The sequence below is a fragment of the Adiantum capillus-veneris genome, chromosome 19 (assembly GCF_014529385.1).
Source record: "Adiantum capillus-veneris isolate H3 chromosome 19, ASM1452938v2, whole genome shotgun sequence".
In the NCBI taxonomy this organism is placed as follows: Eukaryota; Viridiplantae; Streptophyta; class Polypodiopsida; order Polypodiales; family Pteridaceae; genus Adiantum; species Adiantum capillus-veneris.
This window is the reverse complement of record NC_140949.1, coordinates 28,288,321-28,301,988: the sequence shown is the minus strand read 5'-3', so window position 1 is coordinate 28,301,988 and position 13,668 is coordinate 28,288,321. Positions and strand designations below refer to the sequence as shown.

The 13,668-nt window shown below is 40.2% G+C and overlaps 1 protein-coding gene and 2 pseudogenes across 1 annotated transcript; 2 read left to right on the top strand and 1 right to left on the bottom strand.

Moving 5' to 3' along the window:
- Nucleotides 1-1,677: 1,677 nt before the first annotated feature.
- LOC147433756 (uncharacterized protein At4g15970-like) lies at nt 1,678-5,323 on the bottom strand. Its single transcript, XM_086489788.1, has 3 exons — nt 5,183-5,323; nt 4,542-4,946; nt 1,678-2,278 (listed from the first exon to the last, which is right to left on the bottom strand). Exons 1-3 carry the CDS (start codon nt 5,267-5,269, stop codon nt 1,793-1,795), a joined length of 978 nt encoding a protein of 325 aa, XP_086345914.1. The 5' UTR covers nt 5,270-5,323; the 3' UTR covers nt 1,678-1,792.
- Nucleotides 5,324-9,146: 3,823 nt separating this feature from the next.
- Nucleotides 9,147-10,954, top strand: LOC147433755 (uncharacterized; annotated as a pseudogene).
- Nucleotides 10,955-11,091: 137 nt separating this feature from the next.
- The window catches only part of LOC147433754 (phosphatidylinositol 4-kinase gamma 3-like), a 33,182-nt pseudogene continuing 30,605 nt past the window's right edge, over nt 11,092-13,668 (top strand).

Sequence of the window (13,668 nt, the reverse complement as noted above, 5' to 3'; positions counted from 1 at the left end):
ATCGCAATGGTCTCTCTCTCTCTCTCTCTCTCTCTCTCTCTCTCTCTCTCTCTCTCTCTCTCTCTCTCTCTCGCATATACACACACAAGGAGATGATGAAGAAGAAGATGGAGATGGAGCAAGAGCACTCTTCAACTGCACAAATGAGAGAATAAGTGAATTTTAGGTTTAGTTGACTTTTATATAAGGCCTCTTTCACACTTGGGCGTCCATGCTTAGCCAACTAATCCCTTGAATGGTCCAATTAGAGTGCGCCTCTCATCGGTGATCACTCTTACCCTTTTCCTATTGGACCGACAAGCCCGATACCTTGACTCTACCAAAATAAATAATACGGTGTCCGTCTTAGGTGATAGGAATGTGCGTGAGGGTTAACACTCGTGATAGAGGGAGAATCAAAGGTTTGAAAAAGAAGCTTGAACATGAGGCGAGAAACAACAAAGAAGAAGTGGTCATGGTAGCCAAGATAGCAAAAGTGAACGCGGAAGTCAACACAAGTGGCTAAATTGTAGAAGAGATGATGATGTGGATCACAATAGACATGATTGAGACGAAGATGGTGATTTTTGTAGACATGAAAACAAAAGTGAACACGAGAGTCAAGGTGATGGCATAAATTACAGAATAAATGATGGTGGAGATTGCATTAGACATAACTGGCAGAAAAGATGACGATGAATGGCGCTCTGCTTCTTGGGTACTATGGCAAAAATTCGATAACCAACATAGGAACACAAAACCAAGCATTCATATTCAACCTTCCCTAGACTTTGTGTGCATGATGACAAATAGATAATAATCAAAGACCTATATCAGGAGCTTGAGCATGAGGCGAGAAACAACACAAACGCAGTGGTGATGGTAGACGTGATAGAAGAAGTAAATGCGATAGTCGATTTGATGGCAAAAGTCATAGTAGAGATGATGATGGAGATCGGAGTAGACATGATCGACACGATGTTAGAGATTGTAGTAGACATGATCAGCATGAGATATAAAGGACAAAAGAAACCATGATAGAGACGTTGAATGCAGAAGAAATGCCAACCACAAGTATAGTGATTGAAGGACTTACACCGACGAACAAAAATCAAGATCAACAACTCATAAAGGTTCATCATCTACATCCAATCTCCATGTCTATGTGTTCGCTTGGACTGCACAACTAGACTAGGGGGTGGGGGTAGGGCACCTACAACTCCCATTCCTTATTATTTTTGGGGAGACACAGTGCCAACTCTCCACCATACTTCTGTATGGCACTCTTGTATGACATGCATGGTATGGTACGTAGTTTGTGACATATTCGCATGGCATGGCAAAAAGTTTAACTAGTTACATGGTTTTCATGTAGATTAACAAAACAATATTCTCCACTTTCCACACTCGCTCAAGGTACTTCCTCAATACCAGGTCACTAGTTCAATTTAATATTTTCATATTCTCTAGTATATGCATGACTCGCAACAATACATCAACACTATACCGCATCAACAAAATTCTATGGCAAGGCCAACCAAGCAAGAGTAGTTTCCATAAGTAAGTTGCTATAATGTACTAATCAACAAGCTTTGTCCCATGGTCCACAATCGCTCCCAAGAGTTCAATACTTAAGGCCTATCGTAAGCCATTATCCTCAATCTCAAACTCTAGTATTTTTGACACAAAGCAACCCTCTTAAGAAAAGATAGTATGTATATTATTGGCACTACTCAATATTTTTTGAATCTACAAAGATCAATCAAGCTTTACATCATTCAAAAAAATGGATCAATATGTGTATAGAAGGTAACTAAGAAGGACCCAAGGTACATCCATATGGTTGTTTCCATGACTTCACACTTTGGTTAGTGACATAAAACTCTTTCCAATCACTAAGTAGTATTTTGAGATTTCTGATCTTATTATTGAGCCCATTGCAACAATTGGCATGTATGGTTACTGTTACATTCATGTCATAGACCCAGAAAGAACAAAAACTACTAAACAACTTAGTGTCCAAATACCCAACATTCACCCCTATATCCTCCATGGTTCTATTATGCCTAATCTCAATAAAAACATCTTGATCATGCTTGCTACGATACGTCAACCTAGATTTGTACCAAAATTTATAGAACTCGATTGTTCGTTTATTTGAACGTGCAAATGTATAACCTCCATTGGGAGCATTGTCATGAGAGTTAGGATTTCCATTAAATCTATCAGTGGTGATCTGAAAATCTTTAGTTGGTAACAAGTGAGGGAAAGGATTCCGGAGCCAAATTATGTCTGCATCCTGTTTGACATCAAATGGCAATTGTAAGAAGAGTATTTCATTAGATCATTCTATAAAATATTGAGAGAATTTCATACCACGCATAGCAAACCATGTACATTTTTTAATTGAATGCTTACTTAGATCTAAGTTATTGAATGTCAAACATAATTCCAATGCATGTACTCAATAGGAAGGATTATATACTTCTATTTTTTAGATGTGTACCTATAAAAAGTCTATTATAGGAATTTGTTTACTCATAATGAACTGCATTAGGTTATCGAATCACACATGACTAGTCAAAAGCTTTTCTAAATTTTTAATCAAGACTCCTTGTATACTTATCACATCTATGCCAAGTTTTTGGTAATTCAAACATTAAAATAGAGTTTTTGATACACAAAATGCAAAATACAAACAATGGTGTATAAACATTTAATTAATTAAATGTACATGTAGACAAAGTGTAGTATCCATGTAGATGCATAAACAAAAAATAAAGATGAAATAAAGTATACCTGTATATGTTCCGATAAAGAAATAAGTAGAATGTAAAAAATATGTAAACAAACATGAGCATGTGTATAATCGTGTGAGTGCCCCCACATTCGGAAAAAGGGCTTGATTTATCCAAAACTCGCCAAAACTAATGATATGCCACATCATTCAGATGACAATAAAGTATGTTCCTGTCAAATTTTCTCTCAAATACAGCTCTTCATTTCCACCACCAAGGCTGAAAAGGATTGGAACTATGCCCCTTTCGAACTTTGAAAATTCGGTCCTCACAATTTCCAAAAAGTAGATAACCTTTTGAAACAACTAAAATGTAAAAGAGCAGAAAATAAAAAGTCTCACTATAATGGAAAGTCAAAAAGGCATTTTTGATCTATATATGCACTCTTTCTCCCTAAAGTTTTCAGCTTCTTAGAGTTTACATTGTCTTTACCTTTGCTTTAAGCTTTTATTATCCTTACTGTTTCCTCCGAGTGTTTATGTATAAATTTAATTATTCTTGAAGACATTATTATCAGATTGGCACAAGAATTTCCCTCTCAAACAGAAAATCTTCCTTTTTCCACCACCAAGGCTCCGTTTATACTTTTAATTTTAATTAGATATGTATATACACCTTCATCGAAGGGTGCACTATATAATCATGTTAATATACCACGTGAGTTCAACACGAGGTGTCTTTTATTTTTTGAAGTTTTCAGCAATTCAACAGAGATACATTAACAAGAGGGATTTTTTGAAGTACCCTACATGAACACACATTACATAAGGAGGTTCTTAATAGTGAACCCAAGGACATACAAATTAATATGCATGCGCACACATACACCTAAAAAAAATAAGTGTACCTCACACAAAAAATCATAAATACAGATAAACCATGTCTGCACATTTCATAATCACTCATATAAGTGCATGCAAGAAGTGAACATTTGGAAATAGATTTCTGAACATTTGCGCGCGCGCTTTGGAACAAAATGTTTTAACTGTTGAAGTTTATGTGAAGACATCTTGTTGCAAAATCTTGTTATAGTCAAGGACATTGATTAACTAAGGCAATTGAAAGTCTGGCATTGAAAAGCTCTCTAAAAGAGACTTACTAGTAGCTTATGGGCAACTAATATGGCAAAAGGCGGCATAAGGCACAAGGCCAAAACTCCATCCAGTAATCTTCAGATTGCTAGCCTTGAGGCGATGGGTCCAATGCCGTGTGAGCACCGCCTTGACTAACTTTGGTCAACGGGCAGTAGCCTGCTAGGCGTCACTGGAAACCAGCTGGGGCATGCTTGCCATGATGGCAAGGCTCTCACTAAATATTGGACTCTCAAGGATGTGGCATCCTTGAGAGGCTTCCAAGTGGCAAGCACATTGAACTGTTGGGCAGGTGCAGTAGGTCACATTTAGGCACTGAGAATTTTTGGAGGCGCCCCCTTAGCACAATGGGCGCAATGCTCAAACACAAAAATGATTAAGCATTGCGTGAATAACCATCTTCAGGGTTAACACATTGGGTTGATGCCTACCACTGTTCAAACGTTCATAAGGTTTAAAAAGGGGGGGGCGGGGGGTGTGTGTGTGGTGGTGGTGGTGGTGGTGGTGGTTAACCCTTTTCGAAAGGAACCGGTTGCTGGTGGACGTGACTCCCTACCACGTCGGCAGAGACTCCGATATCTAGGACGAGCCCGATGGCAAGCACCCCAAAATCTAACCAACGCCCCCTAAACTGAAATCCAGAACAAATTTTGAGTAAGGGACAGAGGCATACCGAGAAGACGAAGCTATAGCCCATGCCAAGAATGTTGTTGAGAAACTCAATTCTCCTCCACATCATCTGCACATAGTCATGGCTCATATAAGGCTTGGCACTCGTGAAGTCCACGCCTTCCGTCATCACTTGATAGCAGAGGGGGTGCACATCCACACATCTCTCATAGGCCTTGTTGTCGAATGCCAAGATGATGAGATGCTTGAGCAAGTCCTCTTGGGTTCTGTTCTTGAGCAGCTTGAAGCTCTCCAAGAAGATCTCCAGCAATGAGCCTGGTTCTGCCCATGCCGCATTGACGCTGGTGAAGATCACTGTCCTCTTGCCGTCATGGTGCATCTCAGCCTTTTGCAGAAGCGTCTTCAAGGTCCCCACTTGCTCCTTGTCTTCCCAGACATCAAGCTGCTCCTATTACCAGGTGACATTGTGGATGGAAATATCAGGAGAAGAACGAAGCTCTCTCTCTCTCTCTCTCTCTCTCTCTCTCTCTCCCCACACACACACTCTCTCTCTCTCTCTCTCTCTCTCTCTCTCTCTCTCTCTCTCTCTCCACACACACACACACACACACACTCTCTCTCTCTCTCTCTTTAGCGTGCACACGGCAAGAGAGAGAGAGAGAGAGAGAGAGAGAGAGAGATAACATGGAGGGAGATCAAGCTCTGTCTGTGGTAGAGGGCGAGGAGAAGGACGAAGCAGACGCAGAAGGCGAGAGCAGCCCTCGTTGCCATTTCAAAGCCGGCTAATCGAGAGACCTACGAGGATGCCAAGCAGCTGTAACTAAAGCTTACGAGGTAAAAGCGTGTGCAGGCATTACTTTTAGGTGTCACCTTCCTTTTATGTGGAATTTGGAAAGGTTGCTACAACGCTTGTACATTTTTGAACCCTTACACCCCTTTTTTTTTCTTTTTTTGGCAGAACTCACAATTGTCAGTGAATGATCATCTCAAAAAATTACTAAGTCTTGCCATGCTCGTGTTGAGCATCTAGGGACCACAGTTACATTGGCTATATGGGCAGCCAGCCACCCCTAACGGATCGTCTCTATTCGTGATACACAAGGTCAATTATCATGTTCTTCTGAGATCTTCTATTTACCATTGGCCAAGGTTTTCTTCCTTCCTAGGCATTCCATTTGCTGACAACAAGGCACCAGTAGTCCTAAACCAATCCTCCGAGTTTTGCTTGCACCCAAGTGTCCATATTAGCACTTTGCTTTCGTGTATAATTTCTGCGAAGCTTGCCACCTCAGATTCACCTTCAAACACACAATGGTTCCTTGTCTGCCATTCATAATGTAAAAAGAAGTACCTGATGATTTGAGTGTTGATGAGGAGGGCAGGACTACCTGAATTCTTACCTCCAACGAATAGATCAGTCTTGAAAAAACCAATTTTCCATGTTCTTTGGACCCACTTGCATATTTTCCCTACGAGGCCTTTGATAGTTGGACATCCCATGAATAGGTTTGCCAGATCTTCACTAGCCAACCTCCACCCCAAGCATCGATCCGATCCAATTCCTCTCCCCTGAATCTTTAACCCCATCGGAAGAGCCCCCCAAATTACCTTCCATAAGAATACCTTTATCTGATGTGGAACCTTTGGCTTCTAGATGTTCTCCATTACTTGCTCCCACCTTTCCTCCGGCCATTGTTTTTTCCATATCTTGTTAAGGGGGCTAGACCAATTCTCCTTATGCATCATTGTATGATAGATGCCTTTAGAATGCGGTTTCCATAAGAGACTGCTTCCGGGCCATTTCCAGGCATTCTAGTTCGAATCACAGATTGGCATTACTACATTGTCAAGCTCTTTCATCACTTTGTTGACAAGCAAGACCTCCAAGCTATTAAGGACAACAAACTTGTGCGTTTTCCCTCTTTGGTGCCTTTCATTTCAGCTCGGGTAGACGCAAAACATGCGTTGCATCATGTTGTTCCGGACGAACTTGGCAGGTGTGTAGGTTTCTAACAGAAAACATTGTTCCCAATCCCAAAAACCCATCTAGGACAGTCACGTCTTAGAAGAAGGACTGCTTCAAACCAAACTCGAACTCACGTCCCTGCCAAATGGAACCACCACATGTCAAATGAACTAGCTCTTTTACTCGAGCATCGTTTTGCGTGATATTGGAGAGGAGGTACATTCCCTTATAAGCTGTGTCCTTTTATTGGGACTGTTATCCTGTACCACAATTGAATTTTTCCCTATCATCTTTCCAATGTTTGGGACAAATGGTACACACTAGCATTGAGTGAGAAGAGAGTCTACTGAAATATAAGGTGGGTCCCGGCCTGAAAATTGCAACCCTGCTCGCCCTTCCTTTATTGATAGCCTTGCATGTGCACGGCAAAAAGATTTTAGCTCTTCCCATCGAAGGGCCAATTGGCCAAAAAGCCTTGCATGCGGGAAGGGTTTCTCTTTCCGGCCAAGCCCTTCCTCGGGAAGGGCAGCTTTAGTAAGTGCCCTTCAAGGTCTAATATCTTATGGGAGCATAGGTTCATAGTATCCAAGTGTGCCAGACGTGACATATTACAATTTACATAGGAAAATATTTTTTAAAAATACTTGCCAATTTTGAAACGTGTGTGAGACAGACGGTAGACCATCTAATTTTTGAAAAGCACGGGAAAAGAAAAGCCACTTCCTGCCATCTGCTCGCGAAGAAACTCTCTGCCATTCGCGATTCGGGAACCCCTCGCTCTCTGCCATCTACTCACGAAGCTTGATTTTCAATCATCTCTCAGTCACTCTCTCCGATTGCAAGCATTGGTAGGCTGTGGCCGAGGGATGCAGCCCTGCTTTGCTTCCGAGTAAAATAGATCAAACTTCAAAGTCGAGGCTCATGCCCAAGAAAAACCAGGTTTGGCAAAAGTGGCCACCTCCCTTTGGTTTGTCTTTCCACTTCTCTCTCTGCTCATGCGGGTTTGGTTTTCCAAGTGGAAGGCAAGAAACTTTTCGTTTGTGACTCTCAATTGTGAGTCGATTTTCCCGAGCCATGTTGGACATACACTAGAGTCCATGCATTAGCAGCTCCTGGGACTTGGAGTAGTCCATCTGTCAACCCTTGGCCCGTGCCTAGAATCACAACCTTGCTCTCTCTTCTGCCAAGTCCTGGTAAGTTTTTTTTAGCTGTGCTCACTTGATTTTTGACATTATTTGTTTGTCTCAATGTTTGCATGCAAGGTGCATTGATTCTCGAGTAGAGAATGGCCTTTGGCAGCACTTATTACATACGTCTCTCTTGGAATTTGGAAACTTTCGTCAAGACATCTGTGGCATACTTGTTGCGGGCACGTGTTTTTTTTTATAGAGGTTTTCTACCATCCTCACAATGGATCAAAAATGAAAGGGGCTACAAGGGTTTTTAAGGAGATCTAAGCCTACACTATTACTTTAGCTTATGAAAACACTTTGCTGAAGTTTTTTCTAGATGCGAGCTTTACATGTTTTGATGATCAAACACGAAGATGCATTTTGTTTCATGATATGAAGTCGAATATGTCTTTGTGTGCTTGATGGACTATCAAGGTTTTGCTTGTCACAAATATGTTGTTATAATTTATCAAATGATGTCTCTAAGGAGAGAATCGAGATTCTTTTCATTTGTTTTCCACGTGCAAGAGAGGTCTATCACATAAGTATGCATAAGGGAAATAGAAAGAGACATTAACTTTGTTCAAAATAGGGAGAGATGTGACATCACTTGTGTAGCATCTTTGGTCTATTGTATTTTCATATCACTAAATCTGTGTTTTTGATGGACTATTGAAATTGGCTATAATTTTAAAACACCACATGTTTGCACTTTTCAATATCATCTCTTGTATATATGTAACGCTCTTTTCATCTTTTTTCTATGTGTAAGTTTAATTGGTTATGATTGATTATAAAGACAATGTTTTGTTTCATACGGTCCAAACCTTGTCGCATACATAAATTCTTTTTGCTTATGCAGCCTCAAAGTTCAACTTAAAGAAATCAAATCTTTATCAAGGTGGCTTTTGGATTGTGGCTTTCTACCGACTAAAAGATCAAAGCATTCTCTCTTTGATGGTATGTTAGCTTTCTTTTGAAGTCTATAATTCCTCTTCCCTTCAAATGTGTTTCATTGAAGGTGATCTGATTGTAAGATAACATGCATCTTTAATAAGAAGCATTTTTCTTTTGTGAGTATGAGTACAGATTTCTATAGTTATGGCCACAAAAAAGATTGATAAGAAAAAGAAGCAAGTAGATCTCTCAAGCTTTTACAAAGTTGTGGAAGATAGAACCAAAAGAAAGCAGAGGGAACTACCAAAACAACGAGACCAAGTGCTAGAGAAGATCTTTGGAGATGGGCCAGAGATAGACATAGAAGACGATGAAGAAGTCCGTCCAAAAGTGCAAGATTCCAATAGCTTGGAACCATCTTCTAAGTCTAAGAAGCAAAGAAGATGGAAACCAGCTTGGAAACTTGAGCACCCTTGGGCTTATCCAGTGGTTGTTGAAGGGATGTTGAGAATTAAATGTGAGTGGTGTGTTTATTTCAAGTACAAGAACCCTTTTGCAAAAAAAGGGTATGTCACATTCCAACTTCCAGCTTTGACAGAGCATAGTGAATCGGATGAGCATAAGGAAGCCATCTTCGAGTGGGCAAAATAAGGAAAAGCGGATTTGCATCCCGCTCCTTGATTATCTGGCCACCTTTGAAGACAAGGAGAAAGTACATGTCATCACAGTTATGTGGCAAGCGTACTTTGTGGTGAAGTGTGCTGGTCCAATGGAGCTCTTTGAGAAGCTTTGCTTTCATCAGATTGAGCAAGGCCTTCCAAATATGCCACACCATTCAAATTATGGAACTTACATTAATAGAGCTGTTGGTATGGAGTTTGTGCAAGCAATGAGGGATGTTCTTTGGAATGCTCTATGTAGAGAAATCCACGCAAGTCCCTAGTATCCATAATGGTTGATGATAGTACTGATCGGGGCAAAGAGGGGCACCTGATTGTCTATGTTAGCTATCTTAAAGAGGGAGGGAAGGGGGACAATCATGTCACTTTTGTGAAACTCATAAGAACTGACAATGGAGGAGCAGAAGCCAAGTATGATGCTCTCCTTAAGTTGCTAAAGGAGATGGGATTGGCTTTGCAAAAGATTGTATCACTTGCTAGTGATGGATGCTCTCTCATGATGGGTCACAGAGGTGGCCTTATTGCGAGGCTAAGAGCTGATGTTCCCCATCTTCTTCTTGTGCATTTTCTTGCTCATCGTGAAAATCTTGCAGCAAGTCAAGCTGCAGATTCTTTTCCAGAACTTGTACACCTTGACAAGCTAAGTAGAAGTATTTACACTTGGCTTCATGCATCAGGGAAGAGGATGGATAATTTTAAGCTCATTGAGGGAGCATTAAATTTGCGAGAGTTAGCCATGTTGCGTATCCACTCTGTGAGATGGCTATCATGTGGACAAGTGATGGAACGCATGGTGAAGGTTATTCCTGCATTGCTTATGGCATTTGGAAAAGACAAGCCAAGAATTTATGATGAACTCACAATTTATGCAAATCAATTCTGTATACATTTGCTGGCAGATGTATGTTTAGAATTGAATATTTTGAGTTATCAGTTCCAGTCAGATCTTGAGGATGTTGCTAACATTTCAGGATTTGCTGATGTGGCACTTCAAAACTTGAAGAAGAAGTTCTTGCGAGATTCGACTAATTGTGGAACAAGATATCTGAAGCAATTTGTTGAGCAAACAAAGGGTGGTGAGATCACTTTTATTGATGCAGGTGGCAATGTGAATGTTCACAAATTGACATATGACAAAATTGAGGGAAGTAGCAAAGGTGGTGCTTTTCAAGATTGCATGCATTTGGGTAAAGAGTTAGTCATCAAAATTGTAGAGAATTTCATGACAAGGATGCAAGAAGACATGCCAATTTTTTATGCTTGCAAGCTTTTCAGCCCAAAGCATTATCCAAGCGAACCACTGATGCTTGAAGATTGTAGCAAGAAATGGTTGTTGAAGATACTTAAGCAATATGGAAAATTGATAGATGTTGCAGAAAGATGCATGGGAGAGCTTGACTCGTTTACAACAGTAATGTCTACTAACTTTAAATACAAAGGCTTTCATGAAGGGTGGGAAGCATGCAAAGCGGACATCACTATGCATGACTCATTTCCAAACTTGATGAGGCTTTGGCAAATTCTCTCTATAGTTCCTGTGAATACGGCCCCGGCTGAACGAGGATTCTCTCTTCAAAATTGCATCAAATCAGCCCATAGAACAAGCATGAGTACGACAACCCTCGAAAATTACATGTTCATTCGATTGAATGGACCCTCAACCACTTCTGACGTGCCTTGGGATGAGGTTTTCTCTTTATGGAGCAATAATAAAAAAAGATCAATCAATGTCTCTGCATAGATGGCTGCCATGCTATGTTTTGAGTAATATTGTTATCGATGAAGCTCTTAGAATCCCTCATAAAAGTTTTGAGATTTTGCATTATACTATGTTGGAAACTTGTATGAAGTCTTTTGTATTTATACCTACCTTATGAGATGAGGAAAATTGAACTCCAGCAAGTGGTTCGATTTGCCATGTAAGTTTTGGCTTTCAATGATGACATCTTAAAGAGTACCTATTTGTATGCTTTACACTATGTTTCATTCTTATATTGTGTAGCACAGTTTATGTGACTGATAGAATTTTGTATGTTATTTGTACTATTTATTGGCTTCATGAAATTTTGGTTCATGGCAAAAGTATGAATTCTTTTAGCTTGCTAAGAGTGTTAGTACATGTAGCATGACATTGTTGAAGGTTGATTGATTTTTTTAAGCTTTTCTAGTTTCATTATGTTTCCCTCCTTAATACTTATATCAACAAAGATTGGTCTTCATGGAATTGACGTTGGATCGTGGTAGCCTTTGATCATGTCATGTTTTGACAAGTGAAGTCTTGTCTGAATTAAAAATTATGATGGTCATGAGTATTCTTGGTCGAAGCATCTCATTTACTCGCTTGGATGAATTTCTGGTTTTTCAAGGAATTTACATTTGTGGAATTCTATTTGAGAAACATTGTATATCAAGTTGTTTTTACGGGAGCACTATTGTCTTTTGCGATTACATGTGAAGAGCCAACAAAGGAAGATGAAAATGCACTATCCATGAAGTTGAAATGCAGGATTTTCAGATTTTTTTGTCATGCAACTTGAAAATTGGATGCGTTTTGTCGAAGTTTTGGAGGTAAGGATTGTAGCTCGTAGTGGTTCATTTGAATCATGCAGCAATGAGTCAAGGGCAAGAAGATCCCAACGATTTTTGAATTTGGTGTCATGCAACCTGAAATTTAATTCTGTTTTGTTGAAAGTATTGTACCTCCTAGCCTTGGTTCACTTCGATCATGGGGCATGAAGTGTATCTTGATTGTGAGAGCATGTCACACGGTGTACAATGGTCAAGCACAATGCAATTATACGGCTAACATGCTTGTATGGCTCTGGAGCACATTTAGATTGGACGGGCTGAAAAATTTTTGCCCTACATTACGAAGAGTTCTAACTAGGACTGCCTTTCTTATGTGCAGGGAAAGCATGGAGGTTGCCCTTCCCTAGGACGTGCAAGGGTGCCTTGCAATTTCCAGGCCTGGGTGGGTCTTAACACAGATAGTGTTGTTAGCACCAGCGATGTAGGTAAGCAGTAATAAGTTAATTGTGGCTAATGAATCGAAGTGAGCAAGGTGTCTTAGAAAATTCTTTAGTCTTCTAATTAGTATGCAATCCATCAAAATAAATCCATAAGTAGTGTCCTTTCAACATCAAGCTCAAGAAAAGATTTCTCAAAATGAGTATGTCTCTTATGAGATTGCAAGCTCTTTTCAAAACTTTGAAAAGACACATTTATGTCATGTTAGGTTACCAACTTAGTGCTAGTTAGGGAAACTAGGACTGTTGAGGCTGACACGAACTTGCCAATTAGGGATAAGCATTTCAAACCCTTGAGCAAAACCTACCACAAATGGTAGATGTACAAAATATGTGCACAGTGTCGGTCCGTCCGGCGCTTATCAAAAGATAGTTAGCAACAATTGTCATCTCTTCCTTGGTGTTTGGCGTTATAAATTACAGGTAGGGTGCCTCCTAAAACTGACCTCATTGGTTATCAAGCCATGATGTCCTGCATGGCAGATTTTATTCAATATCTAACTAAGCCATGATGTCCTTAATAATGCATGGTGGATAAGTGGATTTTATTCAGTATTTAACTAAGGGATTCTTCACATGATGATTCAATGACCCTACTACGGCAACAAAGGTCATGTTGAAAAGCTCGCTATTCCTCAATTGGTTTCTAGTATATGCCTTGCCATGGTATTCCTCATTCGAATCATGAGGTTGGATTTGTAAACTTGTCGTCATGGCTGTGGGACAATCTTAAAAATTTAGCAAGTACTCTGGGAACCCTGTTGTTTGTTCTTGAGAGAAAAAAGCTCAGGAACACATCAAATAAAGTCTGCATGTGTTGGGATATGCATAAGCCTTCTCCAGAGATTATGGTAGTGAATGTTGGGACAACACTAAAAGTGATTTTTCAAGTTTGGCGATTTCTTTGGAGCATGTCCCAAATTATGTAATGGATTCAGCCTCTTTAGCAATGTTGAGATCAGATTAAAAGTGATCCTCTCACGTTTGGAAAATGTTTGGAAAATTCTTGGGAGCATGTTTCAAATGTAATGGATTTAGTCTCTTTACCAATGCTGGGGTCGGATTAAAAGTGATCCCTCCCAACACTACAACAAAAAAGGGGGCCTTCGATGCAGGTTTCGACGCTTTCCGTCAAAAAAACCGTCGAAATACGCGTCCCTACAAAAACGTCGCAATATGCGTCGATATACGCGTCGAAAGGTACTATTATCGACGCATATTTCGACGTGCCTAGTGACGCAGATTGCGACGACCATAAAAGAAAAAGTTTTTCTTGGGCAGAGGACAGACAGCCTGGCTTGTGCCCAGTGAAAAGATGGATACAGCCACAGCCAGCAGACTGCCTGTCCTCTGCCCAAGAAAGCGAGCAACACCAAAATCAACCGTGCTCCCGCAGAAATTTCAGCAGAGTTCCCTTTGTTTTAACATA